This window comes from Dasypus novemcinctus, chromosome 13, assembly GCF_030445035.2.
Source record: "Dasypus novemcinctus isolate mDasNov1 chromosome 13, mDasNov1.1.hap2, whole genome shotgun sequence".
Lineage (NCBI taxonomy): Eukaryota > Metazoa > Chordata > Mammalia > Cingulata > Dasypodidae > Dasypus > Dasypus novemcinctus.
Genome location: NC_080685.1, coordinates 37,358,170 through 37,372,675, shown reverse-complemented (window position 1 = coordinate 37,372,675; position 14,506 = coordinate 37,358,170). Strand labels below are relative to the sequence as shown.

Sequence of the window (14,506 nt, the reverse complement as noted above, 5' to 3'; positions counted from 1 at the left end):
CTTCAGGGAAAGGACAAGGCCTGGGCATGCATAGAGGAAGGGGGCTCTGACGCGAGGCAATGGAGCAAAATTCAGAAGAATTTCTGTACATTCAAATGTGAAATAAAGTTCATGAAAATTAGAATTGAATACTTGTGGGTCTTTTTTTTTTAATTGCCGGCATGCTGTTTGGCATGTTGGATTGTGGCTGAGATAAGTAGCTCCATGGGGCAACCCTTTTCCCAGAGGGCCCATCCTATTCTCCCACGGGCTCCGAGCTTGGGCTACACTGCCCATCCCCCTCCTCCTGCTCTGGCAAGACTCTCAGGCTCTGCAGCCAGGAGCCTGTGGAGATTTGGGGCCAGTGGCTGCACAGGCAAGAAGAAAGAGAGGAAACAAGGAACCACCCCCCCCGTACTGCTTTCCCTCCCCCACCTCACCCCCCCCCCCCACCTTGGGCTTGAATGCTGAAGGAGAACAGAGAGTTCTTTTTGAGAAAGCCAGAAGCTGGGACAGAGTGGGGGCAGCTGGAAACCAGCCAACTCACCCCCACCTCAGCCTTTCCGTGGCAGCTGGAGAGGGCAGGGCGCCCTCCCACCAGAGGCATCCCTTCCCCCAACTCCCACACTGCCCTTCACGGCCACTGGATGGTGGGTGACAGCCAGGCTTTGCTCGGCAGCAAAGTGAAGCTGCAGAGTTAAAGGGGAGAGGAGGTGATGTGAATCCTTGAACGGGGATGTGCTTTCCCTCTTCGGGGGTCTCGAGGTGGGCTCCAAGCTGTAAGCCCTAAGTACCCCCGCTTCACTGAGCCCCTCAGTCCAAGCCAACCAGATCTGCCCTCCTTGCTATTGTTTCATCCAAAGCTGCTTGGGGCAGGGGCTAAGGGGACTTCAGGGCATGCTGGGGGAGAAGGACAGACTCCAGGCAGCTGGGGTCCCCTAGAGAAGTCAAGGTCAAATGGCTTCCTAGGCAGGACTATTTGAGTGGGTCCACCTTGCCCTAGGTTGGAGAAGGGTAGAGGGCCACCTCCTCTCCTTCTCTCTCCCCTTGGGGTGGGGGAGTAGAAGGTTTGTCTGATCCAGTCAGGCCCAGTGGCTCCCTCAGAGGCACCGCGCCTCACCTGGGACACTTTTGCCCTGGGAAGCAAGAGATAGCTTGGTATGACTGAAGGTGTCCAGACAGAGCATCTCCCCACAGTTGTGACCTCTTCCTCCTTGAAACCCCCACCTCGGCTCACAGCTCCTAAGGGTTCGCAGACCCTCTCACTTCTATGCACAGTCCTACCCGTGCTCACATATGCTGGAAGGCTCCACAAGCCTATTTCACAAAGTTGCCTGCTGAGACACAGCCCCGAGTGCTCACGCATGAATGTCTGCATGAATTCCAGCCTATGGAGAATACGTGGGTCACGGGCACACGTGCGCACGCTTGCGCACACACTGTTTCTATTTATAGCTCACACCCAAGCTCAGGAACCCCGGTGTCCAGGCTCAGAGTTTTCCCAGCTGCTAAACTGTCAGTGCAATAACATGTCCTTGTCTGACCCCTCCAAGGCCCAGAAACTCCCCCGTGGCTCCCCACAGGCACCCTCTTTCCTCGGAACCCGCCCATTGCTCACCATGCCCTTTCCCTCCGTGCCCTCCTTTGCCAGCATTCCGCAAAAGGAAAGTAGTCAGGCCCAGTATGTAAAGCGATTGGGTCATTTTTCTCCATATGGAAATTTGGTTTTCAAGGATTCAAAGCCCTCTCCCTGCCTCCTCCCCACCCCCCAGCCCCGTCCCTGCTTCCGTGGTTGTTAATCTTCCCCTGGCATACCCGATGCTGCAGAATGCCATGGGCATGGGGCGGACTGGTGGGGGGCGGGGCAGGCTGCTCTCACCAGCCTCTGGGAAAGTCCTCAAAGCCCATGGCCCGGAGCCTGAGGACAATGCTGCCTGGGACATCCGGAGGGGTGCTGGGGTGGGGGCTGGGGGCCTACCAGTCTCCCTCCCCACACCCTTCCCAGCTGTCCCTGGCACTCAGGGCCCCTGGAGCTGGTGTCCGGAACTGCTTGGGGACTCTGGGAGTGGGATGCTCCACTGCCCTCCACCAACCTCAAATTGGAGCCCCCTCCTCTCCAGCCGGGGCTCCCAGAGAAATGGGTATTTTCAGGGGCAGTGAAGGAAGGCAGAGAGAACTAGCAGTACTTAAATATCCCTTTGGCTGAGAAGCTGAGGAAGAAGCCAAGAGATGCGGTGACAGAGGAAGGCCGTGGGCTGGAGAGGACGCCCTGCGATACGGTGGGACGCACAGGGGTGGGGATGCGGGGATGGGGTGGGAGGAGGGCTGGAGGGGGTGTGTGGTGGCTGTGGGGCTGGTCACGGGGCGGGGGGCAGACATGAAGCGGGCAGCTCTCGGGCATGTGAGCACCATGGGCTGGGGGCACGTTCGTGGTCTGGAGCCTGTGGTGCCAACGACAAACTTCTCCCCCTCCCTCCACATCCCACTCCCACCTCATCCTTTCTCCCCAGCCTCCGTGGCCCACCAAAGAGCCCTGTTCTGCCCCTGATGTCTGGGGATACTCACCCCACGGCCCATCTTGGGGCAGAGTGGCTGAGGGGACCAAGGCTGAAGAAGTCCCTGGGAGGACCCCAAGGCCACACCAGCCTGTCAGGGGTGGCCAGACAGACAGAGACAGCCGAAGCAACAGGGTAGCTTTAAATAGGTCCTTCTCCCCCTCTCCTCCCCCTTCCCCTCCTCGGGAAAGAAACGTTTGTTGAAACAGGATCTCTGAGGACTCCTCCCCTCCCGCCCCTTTAGCAACTGGTCCAACTTCCCGTTTGTCCCTCTGTGTGCCCCCCCCTTGGCGCCCCTCAACCTCACCCCAGCCTGTGGCAGCCACAACAGAGGGAGGGGAGGAGAGGGGGCTTGGGGCAGGAGAGAGGGGGAGCATGCCCCTCAGGAACCTGCGGCAGGGGAGCACTGTCAGCCCAGAACCCCAGGATGCGAGAGACCATGTGGACAGGCCCTTCCTCTTGTTTTTCAGATGGGGAAACTGAGTCCCAGAGAGATTAAACAGTTTGAACTGATGAGACAGAACCTGAACCCAGGATTCCTGAGTCTACATCCAACCTCCCAGAAGAAGAAACTGAGGCTGCTCCCTCTACCATAGAAGTTTCAGTGACCCTGAAGCACAGAAGTTAGAATTTGAACCCAGGGTCCACCAGTGGGGCACAAAGGTGGATCAAGAGGCAGCATGAGTCTGGAAATGAACCAGGAAGGCGGCCCTGGACCAGCAGCGGGCTTCCATGAGGACGTCACTGAGTTTTGCTTACCTCTCATTTATAGAGAAGATATGCCATTCTCTTTGTCACTATTGAGGAGCTTTGGGCAGAAGGTGTGTGGAGGTCAATATCATAACAAATATTATATGTGAATTGGAAACAAGAGCAATGCTTCCTTCTTCCAGGGGAAGTGGGAAAGTAAACTTGCAGCATGCAGGACTGAGGTTAGCCAGAGAAAAGCCTTCTCTGCAGGGAAGCATGGGAGAAACTGGAGATGCACCTGGGGAGTGGGGACGGGTCTTCCTCTAGTTGCAAGGGGCATCTTTAATTCTATACCAGATAGAACCAGGGATAGAGGGGATGACTCAGGCAGGGCCAACTGGTCTTGGGTGTTGGAGCTGCTCCATTGATGAAGGAGGCAAAGAGAGAGGGGCAAAGAGAGGAAGGGGTAACCAGAAGGAAATACCCTGCCCCTGCTTTCTCCTGGGAGCAGTCGGAAGACAGGATTCTCCTAGGCACAGAGTAAAGGGAAGCCAGCCAAGTGGGGGCAGGTCTGGGAGCCTGAGTCCAAAAGTAGAGGAGGAAAGCAGGGAAAGACCGAGGGGATGGGGGCTTCAGCCAGAGGGCTTTGGGTTGGGTCCCTCTCCACCCCCCAGGGAACTCCCTGCAGAGGGATTATCGGCCACTCCTCCAGCAAATCCACTCTCAGAGCAAGGGCTCCAGTCTGAATTCCCCACATAACTGCCCCCCTCTGGGCCTGCAGTTGGGATTTTCCATTACGGGGATCCGCAGGCAGGTCACATCCCATTTCTGCCCTCCTTCCTCCTCCAGGGGTTCAGGCAAGAAGGGTGGGTGGGATGGGGCAGCTTCTTCCCTCCCTGGATTGGGACCTGGGGGAGAATAAGCAGTGGGAGGAAATGCTGATGGAGAAACAGATATCAGTTCAAGCTCCTGTGGACAGAGAAGAAAAGCAGCTGAAGATAAAGTAAGAAAGCTCGAGTTAGACATCAGAAGTCATTAGAAGAATGGCCCAAAGGGTACTGGGGCGGCTGAAGGACATCCTTGCCCTGGGGGTAGGAATGGATGAGATGTTAACTTGGGATTTAGGTTAGTACTTATTCCTTAGGTTCCTGGGTTAGAATTCCTGGGATATCTTCTGCCCAGGCCTCTCCAGGGACACAAGGAGAGACAGAAGAGAACACTTGGGCCCCAGGACCTAAAGCGTGTAGATGTCAGACACTGGGCTCTAACAGTTTTACTTCCCCTACCCTCAAGCCTGCTGGCACCTCCCAGCACTGCCCAGTCCTTCCAAGGCCCTGGCACTGGTCCCTGTGGCCGGGCTCAATACCGGAAGGGACTGTGCCCTTCCTCTGCTCATACAGCCCAGCCTGGCTGGGGCTCCCTGCCATGCCCTGCATTTGGGCTAGAGCACAGCCCTGAGGGTGCTGCTGCTCACGCATTTGAGCCCAGGAAAGGAAAGTGTGGACAGGACACCCAGGGTCCAGCACTGAGCACCCTCCTTAAAGGGCCCAGGTGAGAGCTGAGGCTCTGCCAGGCTGCCTCCTCTTCCACCGTGAGCCTCAGACTCCAAGATGTTGACAGGGGTAGACACCAGGTTGGGCTACTGCTGCTGGCCCTTGCGGTAGGAGGAGCAAAGGGACCAGTAGGAAAGACTTGAAAGCAGGAGGTAGGAAGGTCAAGGTGATGGCTTTGGGAGGGGGTTTGAGGGAAAGTCACAGAGGAGAAAGGGACCAAGGAAGGGCAGGTTGAGGTGGTCCTGAATCCAATGTTTGTTTGGCAATGGACGATCAGAGAAGGGTGTGTGTGTGTGTGAGAGGGGGGTGGAGAGAGAGAGAGAGAGAGGGAGAGAGAGAGAGAGAGAAACAGATCAGGAGAGCTGGAATGAGACAGGACAATGTATTTGTTCATGGGGGGGGCGGTGCTGGGTAATGACTGAGGAGGACGTGCCTGTGTGGGATTCCGGGTGGGTGGGTGGGGGTATGAGATAGTGTGAAAGCACCGAATGGCAACTCAAAGGAGGGGCGCCTCACAAGAGGAGGGGGCAGCACTCACTTATTCATTTCAATGTGTGGTCAATCTGTGAAAGCTCAGTTATTTGTGTGCCAGCAGGTGTTAGTACACAGGTGTGCGTGAGTGTGTGTGAGTGGGGGGGCAGCAGGGGGGCTCGTGTGAAGCCGGGTGTGGGTGTACGTGAGAGTCCATGGGAGAATGTGTATGTGCATGAGGGAGGGGGAGGGGACGCCGCTCAGCTGCAGATGGGCTTTCAAGGTCTCCAAGAAACAGTTTTGTTTCCTAAGTGACAGGCCTCCTGGGGCCTCCAGCCCAGACTTGAAGGTTGTTTCAAGATCATAAAAGAGAGAGGGAGGGAGAGTTGGAGGGAAAGAAGAGCTGGGAGCTCTACCACCCTCATCACCCCTGCCCCCGCCTCCCCCCCCCCCCCGCACCCCCGGTTCCACTTCTGGACCCTAATTTGGGTCCAGTTCCCCAGGTTTGCTCTCCTCCTTCCCCGCTCTTCTGCTGACAACCCTCTCTGGACAATCTCTCCTTTCATTCCCTCCACCTCTCCTTTGCCTTTCTCTCTAGGGCCTGTGGTCTTGTCACCACACACTTGCTTCCGGGGTCTTTAGGGGGACTTCTGGAAGCATTGGGACTTCCACAGGGAAGAGGAGACAGGACAGCATGGGGCCTGAGGATTGAGTGGGGTGGCCATGACAAGCATCTCAGAAAGGTGCTTTCTCATTCCCCCTTCCTCTCCAGTCCTCTCTCCACCCACTTTCCTCACATGGTAGGGACCTTGCAGTGGCAAGGATGGGCTTAGAGCCACACAGTGACTATTCAAGTCCTGCTGCTGCCTCAGTTTCCCCACTGGGTCATACAAACTGTGTTGGATTTTTTCTAGGCATCTGCTCCTTGGTTTTCCTCCCGGTCATTCTTTTCAGTCTATCTAAAATAGATTCTACCTCCAAAGTACAGGTAGGACAGGGGTTGGAACTTTTGGGGGGAGAAGAGCAGGGCTGGGATGAGGCTGGGGAGTTCTGACCTTTCTTGGCTGGTATTTGAACAGCTAATACCGGGCGGGTCTGTTTGGGCTGGGAAAGGGGGCTCTGAGGAGGACGGGGTTAACGGGCCCTGCTGAATATGAGGAGCAGGGGTCACAGCTGGGCCCTCCAGGGTTCCTGTTTGCCTTTGATTCCATCTGGGCTGGGAGGGAGCAGCGCCCCCAGCACCCTGAGGCAGGTTTGCTTTGGCGGAAGATCTGACCCAGCCACTGGCCCTGATCACCCCACCCCTCTGCTCCCCCTATCAAGAGACAGCCTGGTTGGCCCCCCAGTCTCCCCCTTCTTCCCTTACCAGGCCCCCTCCACTTGGTCCGGACATAGCTCTGTTTGTCTGCCTGACCTCTTTGGCGTCCTGGACACCCAGCTAGAACAGGGTGCCCTGCAAACATCGGGCACAAGCGGCCATCGCCTCGCTCCCGCACAACGGGCTCTCCGTGGGACTTTGGGGAGCTTAGCTTGCTCTGCACCTTGTTTTCTCTGCAAGTCCAAGGTCCTTTCACTCTTGGGCTCCTGCCTGGATGCTCTCAGCTCTGCCTCCTGGGGACTGTGAGTGCCCGCCTGGCTGGACTTCATCAGCCCTGCTTGTTCATTTTCATGGCATCGCATCATTCAGACATTTGAGCAGCGTATGTGGAGCATTCAGTGTGTCCTATGCAAGGCCCTGGCAAGACAGTTACAGTCAAGGCAAACGAGGGTCCCACTCTCATGCAGCTCATGTGCCTTTTGCTCACAATCTTGCCCTGTTCGGTTCCCAAGTTGCTCCATTACCTGATCGCGTCTCCCCAGGGAGAGCTCAAAGCCCGTCGGGACGCCTACCTCCATTTTCCCGAGCTTCCCCCACTTCCTGACCTCCGCTTCCTAAGTGGTATTGGGCGGGCCCAGGCCCTGCCTCCCGCCCGGGTACTTCTCTCATCCCACTGATGTGGGAGCAAAGGGTGGGCCGTGGCACGCCAGAAGTAACGCTGGGCAGGATTGGAAGGCAGGGGCTCGGATAACTAGCTGTGTGCCTTGGAGAAGAACCTTTCTCTCGCACCAGTAGAGGGAGGGGTTTGGACTAGCTAGCGGTTCTCATCTCTAGCTGCACATTAACATCCCAAGCCTGGGCCTCACCTCCTGGGACCTTGTTTTAATTGGTCTGAGGTGGGACCCAGACATCAGTATTTGTTTTTTAAAAGCTTCCCAGCCAATTTAATGGACAGGCAGAGTTGAGAACCACCGAGCTGAATTGTCCCTAAGATCTTTTACCCATGATTACCAGCTAATGAGGTGCCATGCAAAGCACTTTAGGACCTTGCATGTGTTCCTTCATTCAATCCTCCTAACAACTCTACTTTGCAGATGGGGAAACTGAGGCACAAAGCTCCTAAGAAGCTTACCCAAGTAGGGGAGCTGGGATTCAAACTTAGACAGTTTGATTCCGGAGCCTGCACGCTTCACTTCTGTGCTGCAAGGATACCAAGAAAGATCTGCTCTCCAGGAGTACATGTGCAACCACCAGCAGGCCGACAAGTGCCCCTGGAGATGAAAGGAAGGAAAAGTGCCCTCACTGAGAATCTGCCTTGAATCAGCATGGCTAGCTGCTGCTTGCACATCAATGAATGAGGAAGGCTGTAGAGTTCAGAGCAGGAGGTGGTTTTCAGCGGGAAGAATTAGGCAGGTCTTCGTGCAGCACAAGGCATTCTGGGTGAGCCAGGCAGATGGTGGGACTTGGCTTGGAGAGACAAAGGAGAGCACATTCCATGTAAAGGGAACTCCAGGATCACAGGCACAGAGGGCTGGAACACCCAGCACCCAGAGAGGAAATGGGAGCTGGCACTGGGAATGGCTGATTGGGCCATTTCACAGAGGACCTGGAAGGCCAGACTGGAAGCTCTTCTAAATGCCATTTCCTAAAATGTTCTCATGATCAGTGCCACTTGTTAAAAATACAGACTAGACACTCTGGTTCATGAAGGCTCGGGTGGGACTTGGAAACCTGTATTTTTACCATCCGGCGAGTTTGAGAAGCACCACCATAAACAACAGGGAGCCACTTAAAGTTTTTGAGCAAGGGAGTAATCTTATCAAAAGTGTGCTCCAGCAGAGAGTGGATGTAGCTCAAGTGGTTGTGCACCTACTTCTCATGTACGAGGTCCCAGGTTTGATCTGCAGCACCTCCTAAAAACTAACAACCAAATAAACGACAATACCAGCTCTCACTGGGGAACAGATGTAGCTCAGTGGCTGAGTGCCTGCTTCCCATGTACAAGGTCTTGGGTTCAATTCCCAGTACCACCTCAAAAAAAAAAAAAAAGGGTGCTCCAGGAAAGTTCATGTGGCTGCAGGGTTTTGTGTACATGGCGGGGGTGTTGAACTGGAAGGATAAGATAGGTAGGAGGTTGTGGCAAAAATTTGGTGTGAAGGTCAGAAGAAAAGACATTGGCAAAGGCAATGAGGAGAAGGAGAAAGATGAGAAAGATTTCTGGGAGGTAGAATTTTAGGATTTGGCAGTTGATTGAATGTGGGGATGCAAGAAAGGAAGGAGTAGGAGATGGGAGCATGGTGGTGCCAAGTTAACTAAAATAAGGATAGGGAGGAAAGAAGCTTGTTTGGGAGGGAAGTCACAAGTTGCATTTGAGGTGCTGCTGGCAGGGCTTCCAGGTGAAGGTGTTGGGTGGGTGTTGGAAAACGGAGACTGGAGCTTATGAGAGAGGATGAGCTGTGAAGTCACCTGCATAGAGGATGATGCAGGAGATCACCAAGGGAGAGGAGTGACAGGGGACAAAGGGCCAAGGACCTAGGGGAGGGGGAAAGGAGCTAGATGATGGGGAAGTAGATAAGCCAGAGAGATGGGGGGACAAGTAAAAGGGCCTGGAAGCCGAGGAAGGAAGAAGCTTTAAATGGGAAAGAAACGAATAGTTTCAGATGCTGCAGAGAGGTCAAGGGGAAATGATAATTGACCTTTGGTCACTTTATTTGTCATTTCAGAGGTCATTTGTGTAAATTTTGAGAAAACCATTTTCATAGAGGGCTGGTTTGGAAATAAGATTGTGAAGGGTTAAGGAGTGAGTGGTGAGGAAGCTGAGGCAGGGGTAAGGGTTACCCCTTTTCAGGAGGATTGTAGGAAATGGAGAGAAAGAAGACAGTAGGTAACAAAAGCAGAGGGAGAGGGAACCAGGGGAAGGATCCCCTCCCCTCCCCTCCCCTCCCATGTGCCCCAGCTTTGATCATAGTAAAGGATGGTGATACATACATTCATGTTGAATCTTCACGACAATCCTCAAAAAACAGTGAGGTCAGTACTATTACAATTCTCATTATACAGCTAAGGAAACTGAGGCTGGAGAAGGTCAGGAAGAGGATCCAGGCCACATAGCTGGTAAACGGAGGTCTGTCTAAAGCCAAAGCTGTGCTGGTTCTGGAATCCCAGCCTCAAATGCGTGACTGGGTGGTTAAGCGGCTTCTGTTGTATTTCCCAGGCCTGAGCTCCTCACTGGTACCCTGCCTCATTTGTTCTGTATAGACCCCCTTTCCCTGGGATCTCCAGTCCAGGGGCTGGGATCCTCAGTGCCAAGGACTTCTTTGAAGACGTGGAGTGGGTAGTCCTACGTGCCAGGGTCCCCTATCACTCTATCCTGCCAGCTGGCTGGACCCCCACACCCTGCCATTTCCCCAGACATGAGCTGCTTCCTTAACTTACGCCGAAGATGCAGAGTGGCGACATGGTTAAGAACTCACCCTGTGGAGTCGGAACACCTGGGTATGAAATCCTGAGTCTATCACTAATTGGACAAATTTTTTAGCCTCTCTTAGCTTCAGTTTCCTTAACGTCTCTAACTCGGTTATTTTGAGAATATAAGGGCTCAGTGAATGCTAACTATTATTTTCTGTCCTTGTTTCCCAACGGCCTGGCTTTGGGACTGCAATTTCTTTGTCAGATGTATCTGATCTCCAGCACCCTCCCCTCTAGAGGACAGAACTCAGCCCTTCCTAGAAGCCAGACCCTGAAACGGGAGAAGTTTCTACCAGCCATGGATGGAAGTGACTAGAATAAGACAGACTCCAGAGGGGAATAACAGTGCCCGCCGTGGAGGTGATACAGCCACCAGAGAGAAAGGACGTCGATTGCGACTTTGTCACTCACTCACTCTCACTCGCTCTGACTCACTCACTTGGCAAACGGTGGTTGAACTTCCACTCCTTGCCAGGCACTGGGCTAGGCATGGGGGCAGAGCAAAAGGGAGTTCTCAGTGGCCTGGAGAAGCTCGCGGCCAAGAAGGAGAGGCTGATGTAAACAAGCCCTGCAGTTACTTTACGGAGTGGGAAACTGCCATCAAAGCCCGAGGGCAGGGTGCTGTGGGGGCAGGGCGGGGCTGTGTTAGCCCAAGGAATCTGTGCTCCCACTCTCTCTCAGGGCGAGCTCATTCACCCCCACTGTTCCATCTGTTTCTTTGTTTTTGTAGTCTTTATTTCTGGCTTTGTTTTTCCTTCACTTTCCACTCTTGGAAAATTTGGAAAAATTCCACTCTTGTTTCAGTTGGACTAAGGGAAAGGAGAATTCGTCCAGTCTTTACCCAGAATAGCCCGAGGGTGCCAGATTCCTGGAGAGTACAGGTGTGGACAAGTGGAGGGCATGGGATGGTGGTTGGAAAGGGCCTGCAGCGCTGGGGCAGGAAGAGGTGAAAACTCAGGGGGACTGAGCTCGGACTCCACGGCTGAGGTGGCAACGTGCTGCTCACGCCGCCCTCCCAGAGCTCATGCCCGCCTGGCTTCTGCTCCCAGTGCAGGGGAGAGTCAAGACCTCCTCCTACCTCGAGTGCCCTCCGGGCCCCGGGCACTTCGAAGGGCTGGGACCGCAGAGTTAGAAGTGAGTCTTTGATATTGTTAGCAGCAGAGCGCTGTGTGTGTCAGGGTGATCAACCAGCCTGCAGGTTCAGCTCTAGGTCTCCAAGGCAGAGAGCGCAAACGGGCTTTTCCGTAAACCTCCTCCTGTCCCCCTCTCCACCCACTCCACCACATACAACCTCCTCATTTCTCCTTCTTCTTGGCCCCCAGCACTGCATTCATTCAACAAATATTAATTGGAACCCACTATGTGCCAGGAATTGGAGATAAATTTGTTATTTCCTAAGGTTGCCTAGACACCAGTTGTGTGTGTGTGGCAGGGGAGGGGTGCACGTGTGAGTAAGTGTGTGCAGGCTAGAGAGGCAAGGGGCAGAAGAACACTAAGCGCTGAAGTTCCAGTGGCTAACTGCATGGTTTGAATCCAGCTGCTACCCCTTGCTAGCTCTGTGGCCTTAGGTAGCTTATATAACTGTGCCTCTGTTTCCTCACCTGCAAAACAGAGAGCACAGTAGTATTTACCCCCCGGGGTAGCTGTGAAGACTAAATGAGTGAGTGCATGCCAAGGGCTAAGAACAGTGCCTACACAGGGTAGGTGTTCAGTAGTGTTAGCAATTAATGTTACTTCCCTCTCACTCACCTCACTCAGAGTCGGGAGTAGACAAACCTGTAAATGACCCGGCCCCCAAATCTGTCTGTTGCTCAAACTCAGTGACTCAGAGGCAGCCACCTGGTGCTAACCACCTCCTGTTCCCTGTGGCTCATCGACAACACTCAGCCCATAAACCTCTGCCTGACCAAACCCCTGCCGTCTTCTTCCCAGGCCGCTCTGGTGGTGGGAGAAGTGATATCACACTGCGTGGGCTGCCTCAGCCTTGTGCCGCCTGCTAGATTTGTATCTGCACCACCAGCTCCCTCTCACCTGGCTGGGAATGCAGGAGAGGGATGGGGGAGCCTCTGGGGTGGAGCCCAGCCCCCCAGCCCTATGGGACTGGAGATCAAGGAAATTGTCAGGGGAGGGAGGCCTAGGGGATTCCAGCTCAGAGGGATTCTTTCCATGGCATTCCAGAGTGGGCAGCAGCTGGCATGAATCCTGGGCATAGAAATGGCAGGGCCCCCTCAGGAGTCAGGGCCAGGTCATGCCAAGGCCAGCAGTGGCACTGTGGCTGCCCTAGTTTTCAACAACTGTGCCGTCCCCTTGGCATTAGGTTTGTGGATTGGGGCAGGAGTGTGGGCTTAGTCAGGGCAAGAGGTGGGTTCAGGGAGCAGATGTACACAGGCATACACACACAATCACACATACACAGAGTCCACCAGGGAGGGAGGGGATGAAATGTGGATGTGTGCATGTATGAGGGACAGCTTTGTGGTTCTGTGTGTTTGGTGTGCACAATGTCTGTGTGTTTATCTTTGGGTGTGCTTGGTCCCCAGGTGTGCACCTCCATTTTGGCAAGAGCAGGAGTTCATGGACAAGGTGAGGGCAGGTTTTTGCTCTACTTTTGTCTCTATCTCTTGGCCTGATCCTCTCAGCAACTCAGCAGAGAACATATTCCCTTTTGGGAGGGTGGGAAAATATAGCTCATCAGGGCAGTAAGGGTCAAGGCTTTATAAACATAGACAAACAACAGGACATTCTCATGAGTGATCCTTAGCTCCCCACGAAGCTGGGATTTATACGCATTTGAAACAGGGCTGAGCGATGCCATTTCTATATGCCTGTCTGGTAGTTTGTGTACTTGCTTATTTGAGGGGTTTGTTACTCTGTCTCCAGTGCAGGATCTGCATCTGCCGCTCGGGGTGCACTTCTGTGGGCTGTGTCCACGTTGAACTTGGTGTCTAGTGATGCTTGTCTTTGAGAAGCAGTATAACCGGGGTTAGAAGCACAAGCTCCACAGACAGTCCAGGTTCAAATTCAAGTTTGGATAATAACTAGCCCATTAATGTAGGACAAATTCCTTCACTTCTCATGGGGATAATAATAACACTAACCTCACAAGGTTCTGGGCAGGATTCAACAAGATCATGTTACATACCTGGCACAGGTCAGAAAATGTCAAGGGCCTTATCTTCGAATGTGTGCCTCTCTCTGAGATCTGCGTCTTCATGGTGGCAACTGTAACATGGGATATCTCAGCCAGATTATTAGCTGCTTTAGGGCTGAGCATCGGTCTTAGTTATCTTTAGCGATACTCATGCCACCTCAGTGCCTTGTACATATGTGACCTGAAGTGAAATGAATTAAATAAGCATGCAAAACACAGGACTTATGTCTGATGCATGTCCACACCTGGTAGTACACAGAGGACACCAGGCAGCTGGTGATGGCACAGTGACAGCTCAACATGGCCAGTGTCAGGGTCTGCCCCCCTCGACTCTGTAAGCCCTGGCTCCCTGCCTCCCTCGTGTCTCCGTCTGGCCTGAGACTCACCGAAGGCTTCTTTCCTCTTTTCTCTGCTCATCGCACCACAGGGCACCGGCCTCGGCTCTGGGCAGGCCTGCGGTTATTTTTCATAGGTTAGATGGGTGGGTGCAGGGATACTCTCCTGCCTACACCATGTATTTCCTCCCTTGCTGCATGTGCGGGTGTTGTGTGTGCATGTCGCATTGCTCTGTCGGAGTGTGTGTGACGTCTTTCTGTGTGAAGCCCGTCTGCCTTACAGTCTGGATGTGTGTGACTTGCCTCCTTGCCTCGTGCCTGGGGTTTGCTCTCCTCCCCCCAGGTTTCCCAGTTACGTAAGTGTCTGACTGGTGAGTCAGGGCTGGACTATGGGGTCCCCCTGCTGGCAGCCTCTGGAACCCACAGTCTGGGGAGGGGATGGAGAAGAAGCTGTAGTTCTCCCAGGGCTTCATCCTGGTTGGGACTCCAGTCCAGCCCTCAGCACCTACCTGTGCTGTAGGGCGAGGGATGGTTCCTCGGCTCCCTGGGCCTCCTCTCTCCCAACAGTCATGCTGGACCTCGGTCACTACTTGTTCATGGCATATTACCCTGACATGACGGCATGCTCCCTGAGGGCAGGGGACCAAGCTGGCCTTGCTTGCCATGGCCTCTTCAGTGCCCAGCCCACAGCCTGGCTCATTCGGTATTTGTTGAATGAATGGATTTATAGGGTGGAGAGGCTTGGGATGAGAGACGGTGGGGTGAGGTGGAAAGAGCTGGGGTTTTGGGGACAGACAGGCCTGGGTTCAAGTCACATGTTGGCCAGCTACAAGCTGTGTGGAGTTGGGCAAGACACTTAACCCCTCTGAACCTCAGGTTTCTCATCTGTTCAATGACACCATCTTGTACAAGATGCTGTAAAGACAAGAAATTATATCTAAAAGGGCCTTTTTGTATCTGCAGTTCATAAATGGCAACTATGATGA

At 54.0% G+C, this 14,506-nt stretch overlaps 1 protein-coding gene and 1 long non-coding RNA gene across 2 annotated transcripts in view; one reads left to right on the top strand and one right to left on the bottom strand.

The window, feature by feature from the left end:
* The window catches only part of ATP1A2 (ATPase Na+/K+ transporting subunit alpha 2), a 25,112-nt gene extending 22,305 nt beyond the window's left edge, over nucleotides 1–2,807 (bottom strand). Inside the window, exon 1 of the mRNA XM_004448432.5 lies at nucleotides 2,545–2,807. Coding sequence (XP_004448489.1) covers nucleotides 2,545–2,556 — 12 coding nt within the window. The 5' untranslated portion in view covers nucleotides 2,557–2,807. The remainder of the gene's footprint in view (nucleotides 1–2,544) is intronic.
* LOC139436284 (uncharacterized) lies at nucleotides 1,993–14,506 on the top strand. The gene is made up of 3 exons (XR_011645447.1): nucleotides 1,993–2,258; nucleotides 3,005–3,355; nucleotides 10,240–14,506. It is a non-coding gene; the product is annotated as an uncharacterized lncRNA (long non-coding RNA).